This window comes from Balaenoptera acutorostrata, chromosome 11, assembly GCF_949987535.1.
Source record: "Balaenoptera acutorostrata chromosome 11, mBalAcu1.1, whole genome shotgun sequence".
In the NCBI taxonomy this organism is placed as follows: Eukaryota; Metazoa; Chordata; class Mammalia; order Artiodactyla; family Balaenopteridae; genus Balaenoptera; species Balaenoptera acutorostrata.
The window spans coordinates 27,128,041-27,146,789 of NC_080074.1; the positions used below are offsets into that span (position 1 = coordinate 27,128,041).

General features: G+C 44.3%; 1 protein-coding gene across 2 annotated transcripts in view; it reads right to left on the minus strand.

Moving 5' to 3' along the window:
• Window positions 1-18,749, minus strand: part of PLXNC1 (plexin C1) — a 305,776-nt gene that overhangs the window by 106,135 nt on the left and 180,892 nt on the right. For both annotated transcript variants that reach the window (XM_057556153.1, XM_057556152.1), the window contains 2 exons: window positions 8,348-8,482; window positions 4,849-4,949 (listed from right to left, as the gene is read on the minus strand). In XM_057556153.1, coding sequence (XP_057412136.1) covers window positions 4,849-4,949; window positions 8,348-8,482 — 236 coding nt within the window. The remainder of the gene's footprint in view (window positions 1-4,848; window positions 4,950-8,347; window positions 8,483-18,749) is intronic.

Here is an 18,749-nt window from a genome sequence, read left to right on the forward strand (position 1 = left end):
GTGGAAATCCATAACTAAACACATGTGCTGTGCTTTGCAGTATGGGAGAAACTGAGAAGCTGCTTCCAAACCCAAGATATTCAGCCTGCAAAAATTCATTTTCCACCCACACAGACAAATTCAACATAGGTTGGATTTGAGGTTCCAACAATAAAATACTAGACTTTTTAGAGCTCACTGTTTATCTAATTGCTTTTTGTCTGCTTATACTGGATGCCTATTCTTAACGTCCGATCAAAAGGAAGTTAAGATCATTTCCTTGCACCACCCCACCTCAACAAATCCACTTTCTAGACGTGTATGAAATAAAGCCCAACCTTCTCAATAGAGAAAATAAATTATGTTTCTAAATAAATCTGTGACATTTACAATAAACACAGTGGGATGCTCTACAGTTATAAGAAAACAACCCCCTTTAGAATTCCTAATTTTGAATGGTACTGACAGCTTAACACGAGTCACAGATCTGAGGCTTAGTTTCATTTCATCTCAGGTCAGAACCAAGCCAGTTTGAAACCAAGTGATCTGACGTGGCTGGGAAGGGCCATCAGTCCACAAATCCGGAATGTTTTATCATACTTAACGCACACGTCTCAGCCTGCCATTGGTAGTTTCCCAATCACTCAGTGTACTCCATTCATTTAACGTCTATTTTTTAAGCACCTACTATGCACCAGGCACCATTCTAGATTCTGGGGATACAGTCATGAACAAGACGAGGTTCCCATGCAACTTACATTTTAATAAAGGAAGAGGCAGAGAAAGAAGATCATTTCAAATAGTGATGGGGCCAGGAAGAATATAAAACAGTGATGTCACAGGTGAGGCTACTTCAGACTGGGTCATTGCAGGGAGACATGTATGCTGGGACCTGATGAGCAAGAAAGAGCCAGCCGTGGAAGGATTTGGGGAAGAATTTTCTAGACTGAGGAAAACAGCAGGTGAAAAGTCCCTGAGGCAGGAACAAGCCTGGCATATTCTTAAGTCAGAAAGAAAGCTCGTGTGGCTGGGGTCGAATGAACCAAGGAGAGAGTGGCATGAGATGTCTGAGAATAACCAAGGACCCGATTCTGGGAAGCCCTGTATTCAGGCCCTGGGAGCAGGGGAGTCAGACTGAATTCTGTGACGGAGGCCAGTGGAGGTTTTTAAGCTGGGGAATAAAATGATCTGGTTTAGATTTTTACAAGACCACTCCTCCTGGGGCAGGGGTGAGGGGACAAGAGCAGAAGCAGGGGAAGCCGTGAGCAGGCTTTTCCAGAAGGCTGGATTCCTTTATCATCAATAAAAGTCCTGATGTCTTCAACTTCCTCAATTGTTCCCTTCACCCTCTTGCTGGTCTTGATCACCAGGCTCTCCCCGAGGACACTGCCTCCCTGCAGCCCACCAAGGGCTGGCTGGTTCCTCTCCCTCATCACAGTGGTCCTATTTGTGTCTTCCTGCCTCTTCGGGATGAATCTTCTTCCTTTCTTTCCAAGCCTGGCCCCATCCCCTGCGCTCCCCAGCTCGGAAGCTCACGCCATAGGGCCATCTGCCAGACCCCCGCCCCCGACCCCTCCTCATCAAGACCATCCACAGACCACCCCGCCCATGGGCAATTCCTTTCTTTTCTTGACTATTTGGCTCCTCGGTCTCTCCAACATTGCTCCCATAGCCCTTCTTGGTGACTGGTCCACCGAACACTCTGACCCCTCCTCAGTTCCCTGACCCTCTCTGCCAATGATCTTGCCCTCCATCCTATTTCAGCTACACAATCACACCCCAGACCTTGTCAGTACCAATAACTCTGCCCCCTCCATGACCTTAATTTCAAGTTCCCCATAGGCCGACCACTACCTCTTCTCCAGTTCCCCAGGTCCAACAAGATTTAAACCCCAAAACAACCTCCCTTGCACAGAGCTGGCTACCTTTTCACAACCCTCACTCCCCTCGTGTCCTCACGTCCCTCCCTAGAGCTCACTTCTGGCTTGGAGACCAGGGTCCACTATTGTAAGTACCCACATGCATATCACTGCCCATCCCTTGCAGGCACCCTCAGCTCCTGGGCCCCGCTTTCCCCTCTTGAATGTATTTCCTGGCTAAGCCCCATCTCTGGCTAAATCTAACTCTCCACTACCTTACCACTATGCCCATGGAGCCAAACATGGCTTGTGAAAGCAAACCCATGCTTACTGCTCTCACTTCAAAAGCAAGACCACTGACTTCAAGGGAGCCCTGATGTTGTCTGGCAACTGTTCTCCCTCTCCCGGCTCTGTTCTCTCTTCCACTCTGTCCCATACCTTCTCTCTCTTCTCCCTTCCAACTCCAGGGCTTCCTCCCTCACCTCACCCACCTTACATTACTGAGAATGATGTAAAGCCACATGCAAAGACACTGTGCATGCTTCCATCACCGACCTGCTCCTGAGCCCATATTCTTCACCTTCCCTCCCATGACCAAGGATGAAGGGTCCCATGCTCCTGGCTGAGGCTGGGCCCCCCGCTGGCACACAAGATCATATTTTCTTTCATCTGCTGAAAGACAACACCCCACAGTTCTCCCTTCTCTCTCCTGTATCGTCAGTTTCTCTCTCTCTACTGGAACTTTCCCGACAGCACAAAAACACACTATTTCATGTATCTTAAAAAAAACCCAGGGGCTTCCCTGGTGGCGCAGTGATTGAGAATCTGCCTGCCAATGCAGGGGACATGGGTTCGAGCCCCGGTCTGGGAAGATCCCACATGCCGTGGAGCAACTGGGCCCGTGAGCCACAACTACTGAGCCTGCGCGTCTGGAGCCTGTGCTCCGCAACAAGAGAGGCCGCGACAGTGAGAGGCCCGCGCACTGTGATGAAGAGTGGCCCCTGCTCGCCACAACTAGAGAAAGCCCTCGCACAGAAACGAAGACCCGACGCAGCCAAAAATAAATAAATAAATAAATAAAAATTAAAAAAAAAACAAACAAAAAAAACCCCAAAGCTCTCTGGACTCCACTTTTTCCTCCAACGTCTGCTCCATTTTTCTGCTGTCTTTCTCAGCAAAGCTCCTCTAAAGAGTTGTCTCCACCCTGCCCTCTTCTAATTTTCTCTTACAGCTTTAGCACCACTTCCTGCCCTTGTCACCGTAACCAGTCATCGCCTGCTAAGTCCAGTGGCTCAATTCTCTTCCTCTCTTGCCTGACCTCTCTGCACAATCTGGCACAATGGACCACTCCCCTCCTCCTTTTTTCCCTGGGCTTCTAGCCGGCAACCTTCTTTAGTCTTTCCGCTTCCCCTTCTGCTTGTTGTCTCCGCGTCTGTTACTTCTTCATCTTCTTGACCCCTAAACACTGCACGGCCTCAATGCTCAGTCCTCCAACTAATCCTCCTCTCAATCTACACTCCCTCCCTCATCTGGTCTGAAGACTTCACAACGTACCATCAGAACACTGCTAACCCCCAAAGTCATATCACCAGCTCGGACATCTCCTATGAACGCCAGACCTGTGTTTGCCAATAGAGTAGCCACTAGCTGCTACGCATGGCTATTTAATCACCATCACCACTGTGACCATCACCGCCATCTCCACTGCTGTCACTGAATTAACTCCTGCACAGAGCTCTACAAATATAGACAGAGAAGCTACATAAATGGAACAGATCAGAAAGATTATGGCAAACTGCTTAGTGGGTGTGTGGCGATGCAGTGCTGTTCATGATCAGTTAATTTCTTAAACTCTAGTCTTAGGCAAGCGACAAGAAGAAAACGTTCCTACCCAATTACAATTATTCATGAGAATCTTCCTGGCCTTGCCTCTTTTGTCTGCCGATGATTCTGAAGGAAACAGCCCGGTAAGGAAGCTCAGCAAAAGCAAGGGCAATTATGCGTCTTGTTGCATCTCAGCTTCAGACTTCCTCCATGAACTCTTAATTAATTCCATCCCCATATTTTTAGTTTGTTTCCTGAACCTCTTGCTTATATTGTATTTTTCCCCTCTCCCTTCATTGCTCTTGCCTTCCTCCCCCAAAGGCTCCCAAATTCTACTCCCAGTCTTCTTTTCTTTCCCTAAATTGCCCCTTGTTTAGCCTTCAGCTTCTCTGCACCTGTTCTACTCTTTCTTATCCTTTTTCACCTTTAAAAACTGAAAGCACCAAACTGACAGACACTGTTATGTTTTTTTTTTCCCCCTGCCTGAGCTGCAGCTCAGGCTCTCTCTTCCTTGCTTCTATAGCAAAAGCCCGAGTACTGGGTTGCCATGGCAACAGCGAATCCAACCAGGCCGGTCCCAGCGACGCTGGGAGCTGCCATGGCGAGGAAGCTGCTACAAGTCGCCCTGGGCCTAGATGGGTCGTGAACATCGTAATTCAAGACCAGGCTGGGCAGATTCTGCCCGGAGACTGCGTCTGCACATCAGGCCTGTGCACAGCTGTACAGCGCATCCAGAGACAACATCATCAATAATCAGGCTTCCACGGAGCCAACCAAACACGTGACATCATGAGGATTCATCTGAAAATTTTCAAACACGCCTATTCTTTTATCTCCTCTGACAGAGAACATTTTGCATCTCTCTCCAGTCTTGGAGAACTCTGTAGAAAGTAAAAGCTAAAGTGACAGCTCCAACTTACGCCGGTATCCTTCCCCCCAACCCCTCTCAACCCCTGCCCTCCACGTTGGGGACCCTCTCAGTGGTTCAGGTCAAATGATTCAGCAGCACCGACGCAACTGGGAACATCCCTGAGAATTAATTCAGATTACACGATGGTATTTTAGTTGGCGCAGAGATGAGTTCCCCCAGGTCATTGGAACGGATCCTTAAAGTAGGGCAACAAGTGTGCAGCCGCATGACACTGTTTCGAAATTGTGAGTTGGTGAGAAAGAACTCAGGAAATACCTCTGTAGCGAACGGCACCAACCGCAGTGAGGGTCTGTCGCTGCTAAACACTCCGAACAGGATTCATGTTGACTGCAGTTCGCAACACGAATTCTCCTCACCTAAAAATAAAGATGACGGCAGTTCAGAGGGAATTACGAGCAACACCAGAAAAGCTACAACACCTTATCTGATGAAGGGCCACAAAGAGACATTTATCCACTCAGACGCCGAACGTCTGTGTAATGACATCGGGCAGCGGTTCTCAAGTTCTAGGGTATGAAGCAGTTTATCCGCATCTCCTGGGGAGCTTTTGAAAGGGCAGATTCCCAGACCCCCTGCTGCTGAGACTCTAGTTGAGTAGGTCTGGGGTGGGGCCTAGGAATCTGCCTTTTTAAGAGTTCTCACAGGTGAGCCTGATCCACAGTCAGGTTTCTGACCTACCAATAGTGATTTTCAAGGATAGTGGAATCAGGTCACCTGGTATTCAGTGACAGTCAACGGCACCTTGGAGATGAGCGTCTGGGGAAAGCAACAGGCTCTGACCTGGAGTGTCAGCACGAGGTTGGCACTTGACACGGAAATGAGGACCACCCTCCCGCACCCCTCTTAGGGGTAACCCGTCGCCTCCTCTCCTGGCTCACTGTTCACACTCCCTCCACTGGAGGTGAAAATAAAAGAAACAGGGGGAGTTTTCCAATCATTCCTGGCCCCTAGAGCTGCCTCTTCCGGTTGTCAGAAAACAGCAGTCCCTGAGGTGGGCGCTGGTGCTGGGCACACCCATGCCCTGGAGGCCGGCAGAGCCTCCAAGCGGGGTTGGGGGGCGGAGGCAGGGAGGACCTGAGCCTCACACGGTGCATTTTCTGCAGGCAAAATCCCACAGCGTAGTCAGGAAACCTGTAGAATTCACTAAGCCAGGAAGTTGTACCTGCTGGAAAGTATAAGTAACTTCTTAACACATATAGAGAGATAGAGAGTTCTAGAAGGGGTTTGTGAGAAAAGCAGGGGCTATCCCGAGGAATACCCTTCCATTCCAAGCTGACTTCGTGAAGGATAACCACGCCCATCATCTCACAGTCCCCAGTGCTGCTGACAGACGTGGCGGGCAGACCACCAGCCTGAGCCAGAATTAACCAGAATGTGGACATTTCCTTGTAGCTCACAGCACACCTTTGTAATTCTGGGGGATTTTCACAAATGTCACGGAATCTCTCCAACCTTGTTTCCTCACCTGTGAAACGGTGATAGTGCTGCTGACTTCACGGGGTTATTACCAACATTGCCCGGCACATAATAAACGCTCAATAAATGTTGGCTATTGCTACTACATGAGAAAAAGTTTCCACGGTCCAACAAACATGTGAAACCTCACAGGGAAAAAGCAAACGTTTCCTTAGCACAAGGCTTCTGAGAGCCTTTGAATGCTCTATTATGATACTCTAGGAGCGGTACAATAAGTAACATCTGCTCCTGGGACCACTTTTGCTCAGAACATTTAGTGGAAAATGAGTCTCTAGAACATTCTTTGAGAATGACTCTACATGTACTTAAACACACAAACATATAACTATGTGAAAGAAAGGCCACCATAAATACTACATTGGACCTGCTTCTCTTAACTTAACACATTTATAGGGACTATTCCACAGCAATGCATCTATTTCCATATGGTTGTTTTAATGACCAGGTATTCTATGGATGTAGCAGGGCATTTTAGTTTGGCTGTTACTATCTCCCCAAGAGTCTAGGAAAGGACCTTCCTTAGGTTTTGTCTCTCTAGGGCTTATACTGGCTCAACCAGAGAACCAAAGTCTTACCAATAGGATCTCTAGCAGTGAATCTAAGTGAAGAAGGTAAGAATAACCAGCTTTGATGCCCAGCGGAAAACTCTTCCCAGGACTTCAGGCTTTGAATGGCCAGACTAGAACTCTTCACCTTCAGAAAGTGAGGACCTATCAACTACTGGTAGTTCTCACTGTGGTTCTCAGCCTACAGTCTTGGGGTCTGGGAAAGGATTTATGAGCTATTTGCAATGTTTCAAAAAGCTGATTGGAAAAACATGCACAGACTAAGCAAGGCTGCAAGTGTCTTTGCTTTGAGCTGGAATTTTATCAGCTCCGTGTGGTAGCAGAGTCAGCGCTCTGAGTGGCCGTTTTGAGATGCCCTTGATAAATAACGCCTGAGAATGGGAATTGTTACTTAATAAGTGCAGTTTGTTGAGTAGACAAAAATCTTTCAAATACTAGAACCCTGGGGAAGAAATATAATAGACAGTGTTTAAATGTTGAAGCAAGCTGGTCAAAAAGGTTCTATATGGTGAAGAACAAAGGTATATGAGATCCACTGGCCATCTCAATGCGGTCATTTTGAACAACTGGCATTTCAACATGCAAAAGGCAATATAGCCTTTTTAGGAATGTCAGAAGCGAAAAAGTGCTGCACATCTTCTCTGCGACCTGGCCAGCACGTGGAGATTGATGTCATTGCTCTTCTCCATAGAATGACTGAGAGGAAAAGAATGGAAAATGAGGGTGGGCCGAGGGCATCTGTTATATCCATTATGTAATTATGTAAGTCTCACTTATCTTCTTTGCACTTTGTATGTTCAAATGGTCATGGGTCAAAACAACCATGCCAGAATGGCCTGTTTGGTTTTCACAAATTTGGGGTTTGATACCATTTATCATGGGCTTTAACATCAGGGTAGAATTTAAGTCCTAGCCCTGACAAAGCTCTATATATATCCTTGAGAAGATATTTAACCTCTCTTAGTCCTAGTTCTTCATATATAAAACAAGGGTAATTTTTATCTCACTAGATTATTGACAGATTTCATTAACATTGTTTATTATACTTTGTGGTCTGTGTGTGTGTGTGTGTGTACAACTCTATGCATCTAGAGAGACCCTCTTTGGAATAGTAACTAGCACAGTGTCAGTAGGGACTCAGGAACAATTAGTTCCCCTCCTCCTTCCCTTGGTGAAAGCACTTTGTAAAAATGAAGAAAATGTACAAAGGTATCCTTTTTATTTCAGTAAGCTGAAGCAAGAAGAAAAACTAAAACAGCCAGATAAATTAAGAGAGGGAGGGTGAGTGCCATATATTTCCTGGTTCATGAATGTGTATGAGACTATGGCCTGATATTAACCCCAAATTCCAAAGCCAGTCCCATCGGGTATATTCATAAATGCATCTAACCATTCAATGCCCACACGATCAATGTGTAAATTCAGTTACCTCGCTGATTACGCTCCCATTTGCAAGCATACCTTTCTCTGAAAAACTTGGCACTGGAAATATAGCCAATAATAAAATTGTCTAAAGAGGTAATATTTCTTGCTTACTTACTGACAGTAAGGTTTTTAATTCCATGCCTGTGAACCACTGCGTGTCTTCTTGAAGCCTGCAGCAGTGTTTAAACTCAGTAGTTCAAAGTAAAAGCTTCACCACTCGATAATGACATCAATTAAACAATTTGTATTCATAAGACAGAAACAGTAACTAGTATTTTTCTGCCTACCTCTTTTCCAGCTGTTAGATAGATGTAGATATTCTTCTTAGGATGAGGAACGAGTTTGTAGAAAACAGGTGTTTCTTCTTTAATTTCATAGATAACCTCCGGACAATTAGAAGTCAAATTCTCACCAAGAATAACCTATTTTTTAAAAAAGAGAAATATGACTTCTATTAAATAATTTGAATTTCAGGGTGGCAAAACTTATGGCTTAGTCCTAAGATTACATCCTTTCTTCCTCACTACCTACCACTGGCTAAGGTACCACGTTCCTTAATCATCGGTTCATATCTCAGCCTTCAACAAGGCTGGTGATAACAAGCTTGGTATTTCTGCTTTCGTAGGGGACAAAGTCGTGGTGCACGCACACACACACAAAGCCACTCCTCGGTGCTGGGGCAGTATCCTCATATGTGGAAGCTCATTATCCACAACTGGCCTTATGAGAAGCCGCAAGTGACAGCTTCATTAGTGCTATGCCAAGTGATCTTAAAACTAAAGGCAGGCAGCCTGACAGGTACCTGCATGGGTTACTCTGATTCTCCTCTATGGGTCTACACAGTTCTGCGTTTTAAAGTAACCAGGACAACTTAACAGGCCTAAACGAGTAGGTACATGTTTATATATAAAACATAAGTAAGTGTGGCTTTGAAGTTGGACATACCTGAGTTTCACTCATCTTTAGTCAATAAACATCTACTGAACATCCACTGTATCTATCTGCCACATTCTAGGTGTTTGCAAAAATGCAGTGAACAAATGGTGGGAAAATCCTGCCCTTACAGAACTTACATTCACGTGCATGCTGGGGTGGGGGGAGCATAATGATAGACAATTAACAATAAATAAGTAAATTATAAAATATGTCAGCAGGCACCGCAATGCAATGAGAAGCCTGCGCACCACAACGAAGAGTAGCCCCCGCTCGCCACAACTACAGAAAGCCTGCGCGCAGCAACAAAGACCCAACGCAGCCAAAAAAAAAAAAAAAAAAAAAGTTAGCAGGAACGACAGTATAGCACAGGGAACTATATTCAATATCCTGTAATAACCTATAATGGAAAAGAATCTGAAAAAGAATAGATTACATACATGTACAACTGAATCACTTTGCTGTATACCAGAAACTAACACAACACTGTAAATCAACTATACTCCAATATAAAAAGAAAATACGTTAGCAGGTGATATAGGTCAAAATTAAGTGGGGTAAAAAGATGGAGAATGTGTGTTCAGCATTAGGTTTCATTAGAAGGTGACGTTTATTTAAAGACTAGCAGGAGATACTGCAGCGAGTCATTTAGATACGTGGATGAAGCGTGCTCTTAGAAGAGTGACCCACTGGTGCAAAAGCCCTAAAATGAGAGCAGACCAGTATGGCCTGAGCAGAACAAGTGAGGTAGAGAGGAGTGGACAGCGAGGTAACAGGGTGGATCATATAGGTTCTTGTTGGCCTGTGTAAAGACTTTGCCTCTTACTCTAGGTGAGAGAATCGGAGCCACTGCAGGGCTTTGAGTAGAGGAAACACATGGTGAGAAGGTGCGGCCCGAAGCATGGATATGAAGACTCCTCGGAAGACGATTACCCTAATCCTGGAGAAATATAATGGTAGCTTGGTCTCAGATTTGCATCCTGGCTCTACCCTTCAAGTAGATGTGCTACTCTGAGCTAGTAACTTACTTAACCTCCCTGGGCCTCAATTTCCTCACCTCTAAAATGGAACTAACAATGCCTTCCTTATACACAGTGTTGTAGGATCAAATGAGAATTACGAATAATGCTTAGCACATGAACAATACTCAATGGATAATAACCTATTACTAGATTACAAGCACCTCTTGGGTAGGGACCATGTCTTAATCATCTTGGTACCTACCCCTTTGCCCCAAACAATACAATGCTTTTGAAAGTGAAGATGTTCAACATTTTGTCAGTTTGGAAACATCCAGATATGATATCTATATTCATATCTCTACCACTGTGGACATCAGTAACATTGGGCATATGATTTGAAAAGAAAAAACTGGCACCTGGGATTCTTTTCAAAGTCTACATTCACACATCTACTGAGCAATAACATGCCTGTACCACACATCCTGATGGCAAGCACATTTTTGCTATTTAATCAAAAATTAAGAGTCAAACCCAGGTGGATTTGGTGCAACTAGTAGCTCACTAGGAGCCCATGAACGCTCACTAAGTTCAGTGGCAGCTCTGTAAAATCAATGTAACTAAATAGATTAAATGTGACTTTTTCAAAAGGAAAAGCAGCATTTAGGTCCCAAGGGAGGTGGGAAAGGTCTGTGCCCCAAGTCATTTATAAATGACTCTACCGCTGCACCATCCAATATGGTAGCCGTTAGCCACACATGGCTATTTAAATTTAAATTAAATTAAAAATTCACTTCCTTGGTCACACTAGTCACATTTCAAGTAATCACTAGCCACATATGGCTAGTGGCTATCATATTGTATGTGCGGATGTAGAACATTTCCATCATCATGGAAAGTTCTATTAGAGACCCTGGCCTACAGAAAACTATGAGCCAAGGGAGACATCAGGCAGGCACTGACCAAGTGTGGACTTGCCAGGCTCCTGTCTTCCCATCTCTAATTCACATTCTTTATTAATCAGCTCAGATTCAAACAGCTGATCTGGTTCTTGGAAAGTGCCTGTATAGAGGGGAGAGAGAGGGAGCCAGATTAAAATGAAGACTGATAGAAACATTCTCAAGTGAGGTTCAGGAGAGGGCTGCTGCCCAGATCTCTCTTGATGAATTCATCACGTTAAAACCATCATTTGGCAGAAACACCTATGAAGCGTTCTTGCCAATAAAGCTGAAGCCCAATCTGATCAAGCCTTAGTGCTAACTTCCATTTGGCATCAGGAAACAGAAGGGGTAGAGGAACAAGCTAAATGGCGCAACGAGAAAGTGAACAGCCAAATCCGCGGTGTGAGACATTCCACAGGACAACAGACTTCCTTTCCTCAAAAAGTCAACGGAGGTGAATCATAGGATAGGAGGAGGTCACTCAGATTAAGAGAAACAGAACAACCTCAATGTCATTTGAGGACCTTGTTCAGACACCAATTTGGACAAAACAATTTTAAAAAGACATTCTTGAGTCAATCAGGAAAATTTAGTTATATGGACTTGATATTAGATAATTCTAAAGAATTACTGATGATTTTGTTATTTGCAATCACAGCTTTGTGGTGATTTAAAGAAATGATCATAGTTTTTTAGAGATGCATAATGAAATATGTAGGGGGTGAAATGACATAGTGTCTGGGATTTGCTTTAAAATTTAGAAGTAAATAAAAACAACTTACAAAGCACCACCACTCATCCATTTCAAGTGAGTTAGGAGCTGCACTGCAGTTGTTATTAGAGCTTATTTTATTTTATTTATTTTTGGGGCATGGTGGATACAGATGGGTAAGGAGCTAGAAAGATCTTATTTGGGTCAATACAGATTTATTTACTTGATACCTTAGAGATGAAGCATCAGTATTCTCTCTAGAACTTGGACTTATGGCAGGGAAGCCTTTCTTGCTTGCTTTTTTTTCTCTTTAAATTACCAAAGTGTACATGTGTCAGGATTTGCCAACCAGTTTCCTGAACAAGCTACCTCGAGAGGCCTACAGTGAAGCTTGTCCTGATAACTGCAGGTGCTGGGTTTAAAGGGGTATGCTTCATTGTTGGTGGGAGTGAGACTTCTCTGGAAGGTAATTTGGCGTTATCTCTCAACATTATAAAGCACATACCCTTAGATCCCACACTCCCTCATATATACATATATAATGATATATGTAATGGGTATTTATTGCAGCATCGTGTGTTCTAACAAAAGACTAAAACAAACGAAACGTCCAACAATAGGGACCTGGTTAACTAAACTATGGTGCAAGCAATGGAATACTATTTAGCAATGAAAAGAATCAGAAAGCTCTTTATGTATTATATGTTATGTTTACCATGCTATATTAAATATGTATATATACATGTATATACACATATATAACATATATGTTTAATAAAAGGGAAGAAAGGCTATCTTCCCCCTTTTGCTCGCAGACATATATAAAATATCTCTAAACCGTTATCACTGGTTGCCCCGGAAGTCAAGAATGGGTGGCCTTCTTGGTTCTTTTGAGTTTTGAACACTGTTAACGTATTGTCTTTAAAAATAAATACATGCAATTTAAATTTTAAAAGTGTTTGAGGATGAGTGGGTCCAATGGTTTTCCTTTTTGCTAGATTATGCAGAGAAGAATCTCCGTAGCCCCAAGGAAGTTTCCATTTTCATCACATCTTTAGTTTTACTAAAGCAACGTGCTGCACAGAGGGACTGGGGTCTCTGCTTCAGCATGGTCCTCGTCTCTCTCAGATGTCTACAGGAAGGATCTCCTCCTTCTCTGGATTTCTGTTAATATCACCTCCGACCTCACCCATCCCCACCTCCACTCACAGAGCCCAGCCCAGCACAGGGGCATCGGTGGAACACTTAGATCTTCTAACTGCAAAAGTCACATCAACGTCAACACAGAAAAGAAAGCCAGCAAGACTGGAGCTGGGCCGCCTCGGAAAAGAATACGATCAGTGAAGTGATTCAGGAAGTAACAGTGAGTCACAGAAACCCAAAATGGGTTGAATTTTGCATAAGAGAAAATGCATCCAATGCACACACACGCCTCGGGCATGATGTGGATTTTCATCTATTGCTTCCAGCATACGACCTTAATATAGATCTAACCTGAAGTCAACCTGAGCCTCTGCCATGTATATTCTTACATACCCCTTCATCCTTCTCAAATGTCACCTCCTCTGAGAAGCCTTCCCTGGTCACCTTTCTACCGTACCCCACTGTCCCTCTCTACACATCACTCTGTTTTCTCCATAGCACTTATCACCATGTGAAATGACTTCATTACTGGTTAATCCATTTAGTTGTTTTCTGTCTTTTTCTTCCCACCATGAGAGCAGGGGCACTGTCGGTTTTGTTCACTTTTGTATCCTTGGCACCCAGAACAGTGCCTGGCACATAAAAGGTGCCCAATAAATATTTATTAAATGAAAAAACATACTCTATTAGCGTTCAAGATTTTATAGGGCTCTTCAGATTTTTCCAGCTGCAGCCCATGTGGAAAACAAATTTTCCCTGATGGAGAATTTCAGTGAGTGTCAACATATTGTTTCTGTTGACATCTTCCTGAAGCCTCATGGCAGGCTATTAACTAGCCTTGGGATTTTCACTGCATACAAAAAAACCAACAAACAAACAAAACAAAAAAAAACCAACAACAACCCTCCCAGCTACAGTCCTGAAATGTATGGTGTGTGAGACTTCCACACCATACCGTTAGCTGCATTACAACACCATCCACGGAAAAGACAGCCTGGTGAGGAAAATGAGGGGGAGAAAAATTAAACAAAAGACTATTTTTTTTCTTTACTATTACCATGACATGGGAAAGCCATGGGTGTTCAAAGCACTAAAATATTTTACACCAAGTTTCTTTTCTTATACCTCACTCTGTGAGGCTAACCAGTTAAAGGGTAAACCAATCATTCTTCTCACTTATTTTTTTTTTTTCCATCAACAGTTTCTAAGAAATGCTGCAAAGGAGACTTAAACCACACATACACACACACACACACACACACACACACACACACACACACACACGAGGAAAGCAAGGTAATTATCTGATAGCATTTACTGTGCTTCAGTAAGTAGGAGTAATAATAAAAATGAAATATAAAGATTAAAGCAAATTACTCTATGGTTTCCAATCTACTGATTTTGATGTAAGTAGTAAGAGAAGCGTACAGCCTGAACCATGAGTTCTAGATTTGTGGATTACACGGGCGAATTTGTTCTGAATCGGGGAGTCCCTGCACACTCATACACTGGAAGGAGTGAGATGGGGGTAAACTTGAACATGACTTTCTCAACAGCCAACCACGGAGCCCACTTCCAGGTTTTGACAGATCCCACTGCCTTTACTTTTTGGTCTGTTCCCTCAGCTCAGCGTCCGTGCCCCCGCCCCACTTCCGGCCCCAGGTCCTGTCCTGGGCTCCTCATGGCCTCCTTTTCCTTATTTGAACATTCTGTGGGAGTATAAATAGAGCTCGGCTTTATAAAAGACCTGTTTTTGTTTTCTCTTATTTTTCACTCGAAAACTTAAAAACCAGCGTCAAGGCAGACTCTTCAAAGGTTACACAGTTTGGAGGCAGGAAGAACTTTCTGGAAATGGGTTGAATCTCACTCCATGGTTTGGATAAATGAAATCTACTAGTAGGAGCAGAGTTTGGAGAGCTACATAGGTAGCCAGCCCTGACTCAGCGTGGGCGTGGTGCTTCTCTGCTGGATATGGGGAAAGGGCATGATAGGGCTTCCTGAATCCTGAACCCTGCTTTAGGCCTAAGGATGTTGGAGAAACCCAACCCTAGCCTCCTGTTGCTGGAGCCATTCTAAAAATCAACTTGAACACAGATTTCCTACCTTTGCTCTAAAGGAGTTCACTGGGGAAAAGCAGGGGTTCCTAAGGGGGTTCAGAGGCTCCCAGGAGCTACTTGTAGCCCCAAGAGGAGAGGGCTTTGCCTTCCTCTAACACAGAAGTCTGCACTCAGCTGGGTTGTCAGCAAGCTGTCCCTAAATAGGAATAAACTAAAACCACAGAAGCCATAGAACCTTCTCATGAAACCTCAAATACTTGCATCTTGATGTTAACCCAGATATTCCAATATTAGAATATAAAAAATAAAAACCAGTTCCACAAACCCTCCCAAGCTCTACAGAACACATCTGAATTATCAGTGCAGTTTGTTTGGGAGACTGGTTGCTTCCATTCAAATCACCTTGAGCAAGTTACCTAACCTCTCAGAGCCTCAGGTTTTTTCATTTATAAAGTGGGAATGCTAATAGTATTGAACTAGTAAACCCATGCAGACACTGGTTCTAATGCCCGGCACATAGTAAGAGCTCAGAAGTGTTAGCTGTTATTATTCCTCGCCTACTGCCGTCTTTTCTTCTTTGCTTACAAGAAAGGTTAATGGGCATGGGTGAAGTTACAAATTTCAAATTTCATGCATATTTCTTTATTACTTATTTTACCGCCTGGAAAAGTTCAAAATATTCAATTCTGCCCTTGAAATAAGGACAATTTTCTACATGCAACAGAGTCAGCTCAAAGGAATCCAAACTACACCATAGTCTGTACCACAATCTGGAGAAAGAGCACGTGTTTACAAGAATGAGTACACATTGCAGCATCCTGGCCACGCAACACGTGGGATATGAATTCCCAAAAACTGAGTGCAATGTGGCCCTACTTTTTCAGCTGATCTCAGTGAAGATGCTGACAACTGAAAAATTACAGCATGCAATCACGCTCAGAAAGGAAGTAAAATGAGGAAATATCCAGAGGAAAAAGTGACTGGACATAATCTGTCTCACACAACCACTAGGATGGCAAGTCGATAATAAGGGGGCAGATTAGATATTCGCAAAAGACACTTTCAGTTCCAAATTCCTTCAGTTTTTCTAAAACCTTACAAAGGGATTTAGAAATAAAGGTAGGAGAAAGAGGGCAGTAAAGGTATTAGCATATTATGAAATCTTTAATTTTTCCGCTTACCATCAATAAAATCTTACCTTCAGAGGTAGTGCCAGATGACTCGGAAGAGTGAATGTCTTTAAAGACACTTCAAAAGTGATTCAATATCTCGGCTTAAGCTCAAAATGATGTTTCCATATAATAGAATATGATACAGCTATTTAAAAAGACTGCTTACAGTTTGCCATAACATTGTAATATAAGCATTTTCCCTCATTAACTGAAGAAAAAAGGATGCAAAACTGAATAGAGTCTGACCTCAACTATGTAAAAAAAAGAATCTAAAATGCTGACATCAGCCGCCTCTACATAAGAAAACGAGAGGTATTTTTTCTTTGCTTTCCCCTCATACCCCGCGCTACTTTGCAACTTTTTCCAAGAGCATGTATTACTTTTACAGTAAGAAAAAAATCACTTCAGTAATATGATATTTAAAATTGCACCAAACTCTACGAAAACTCTGTGAGGTTTTCAGAGATTTAGGAAGTCAGAGGGTCTGTGTGTGTGTTGGTCAAAAAGAGCAAATGGCCCCCAAATGCTATTTCCTGCCTCTCCTCCAAGCAGGCATATAGCACAGTGCCTGGCGTCTGTCAAAAAGCAGTCAACTCTTGATCGCCAGGGAAATTGAAGAGTCAGGCTGTGAGTGATCCAAGCCCCTTCTTCTCCTCCTCCTGCAGGCTGCCTTGGGTTGGGTTTTGTTTTTTCTCTGCTCATTAGTACCTCCACTCTGTGGCTGAAGAAGCCAAGCTTGTGTCTATCAATGTTCGTCTTTTCTAACAGTTCTGGTGACAAGTCTGGCAAGGGACAAGCTTGAAGTTTTTGAATAAAGGGATCTGGAGATTCTCTGTGCCTTCCAAATCATCTACACAATCCCGGGGCTTCAGGACTCTGGGTGATTTCAGGGGCTGCATCCCAGCATCTGTACGCAGGATACATAGGGGAGTCTTGGGAATGAGTGGGCTGTCCTAGGGAGCCTGGCGGGGCCCCGACAGCTCACGCTCTCCCCTCCCAACCTCCTCCTGAGGGGGGGAACCTTCTTGAGGGAAGCTGGGGGTGGGGGGGTTTGACTCCCAAGAAGTGATCCTGCCAGTGAGGTATTCCCTCAGCCAGACGGTCTGCCTTCTCAAGCTGAGATTCTTCCCTGAGCTTCTAAGAACCCTGAACCCGCTCCACTCCCACTGTCACGTGACTCCCTAGCAACATGCTTCCCACTCCCCCCCAGAGAACCCTCACAGAGTGGTTGCCCGTGCCTGGGGCACAAGTTACCAAGTCAGTGTAGCCTGAGACATAACAGTGTGGTCTCTGAAGTGGTTCCCGGTTCACATCCCTGCTCTGCCATGTGTGACCTTGGACAAATCGTGCAGCTTCTCTGGGCCCCGGTTCCCTTATCTGTAAAATGAGAGAACTGTGTCTACCTCGCTGAGTGGTGGAGGCGACTGAATTAGGACAGGGAAGTGAGGAGCACTGTATAAATGTTAGCAGTCACAGAACAAACAAACAGAAAGCCAACCTGCCCTTGTTATTGGAACCCTAAAAACATAGCCACAGATGTGGCTTTTGAAGGTGCAGCCCGTACAGGTGCCGCGGAAAGTGAGACTTGGGCCAGCCGTCTCTTCCTCCGCAGCCTGAAGCTGCAGCTCAGTTCCACCCCTTGGTACCACAGCATCACTAAACACCGGCCAGCTGCACACGAACCACTGGGGTGAACAAACAGGACAGGCGAAACCAGGCCGTCCCATGGGAAACGATTCATAGCCAGTGTTCCTTCACCTCCAATTTACTATCTAACAGTTTGGGTTGGCTCAGCTTTGGGGAAACAGTGTTCTTGTCAAAACACTCGTCAAAAATATCCCAAATCTGAAGAGATAATTGGCAAGGAGACCCAGTAAGGATTGATGGAAACTTCTTCCGCCAGGCGAATGGGTCCAATTAGTCTGGCCAGCTTGGTGTAGCTCCAGACATTGCCTCACGGCACTGAGCAACTCGTATACAAGGACTGGCGGGTTATTTACCTTTCCCCAGGAAATAAAGCTGACACAAAAGGAAAGATGATCAATGTATATTTTAAAAGCATGTGTATACAAACAAACCCCCTCCCATATGTTACTGGGTTTCCTCCAAAGAAAACAGATTAAATCAAGTTATCTACCAGGCACTCAGCACTGTATCCGGCTGTGGGAATTCCCGGCCCCCTTCTCAAGAAGCTTAAAATCAAGCTGGGAAGGCAAGACAAACACAAGTGCAAAGGTTAGGCATCAAAGCAAGACATTTGTAATGAGCCAAAAGAATGATACAGACAATGAGTATTTCAGGAGATGAGGGAGAAAGTGATCACTCCAGGCTTCGGAGTCCTCAGAGAGGAGGTGGAGTTTGAGTTGAGCCAAAGCATAGATACGCAGGATTCAGTAAAGCAGAGAAAAAAAGAGAGCAATCCAGGAAAGGGGTACAGTGTGAGCAAAGGTGTGGGAGCAGTACACAAGGCACATTTGGAGAAAGCAAGCAGGTTTGGCTAATTAGAGACCACCAGAAGAGAAAGGGGTTTCTTAGGTCATCTAGTACAATCTCATTTTACAGATGAGGAAATGGAGGCTCAGAGAGGTTAAGCGATTCACCTTAAGTCACACAGCTGGTTATCAGTGGGAGATCAGTTGAGAGAACAAATCTGTTAATATTCAGTTTAGAATCCGAGCTGACAGTAAATTGACTGGCTATAGAGAGGCAAAGGAGAATCCGCCCAGGGTGAAAGAAACAGTGCAATTCTCAACCACGAATGCTGGCGGAGGT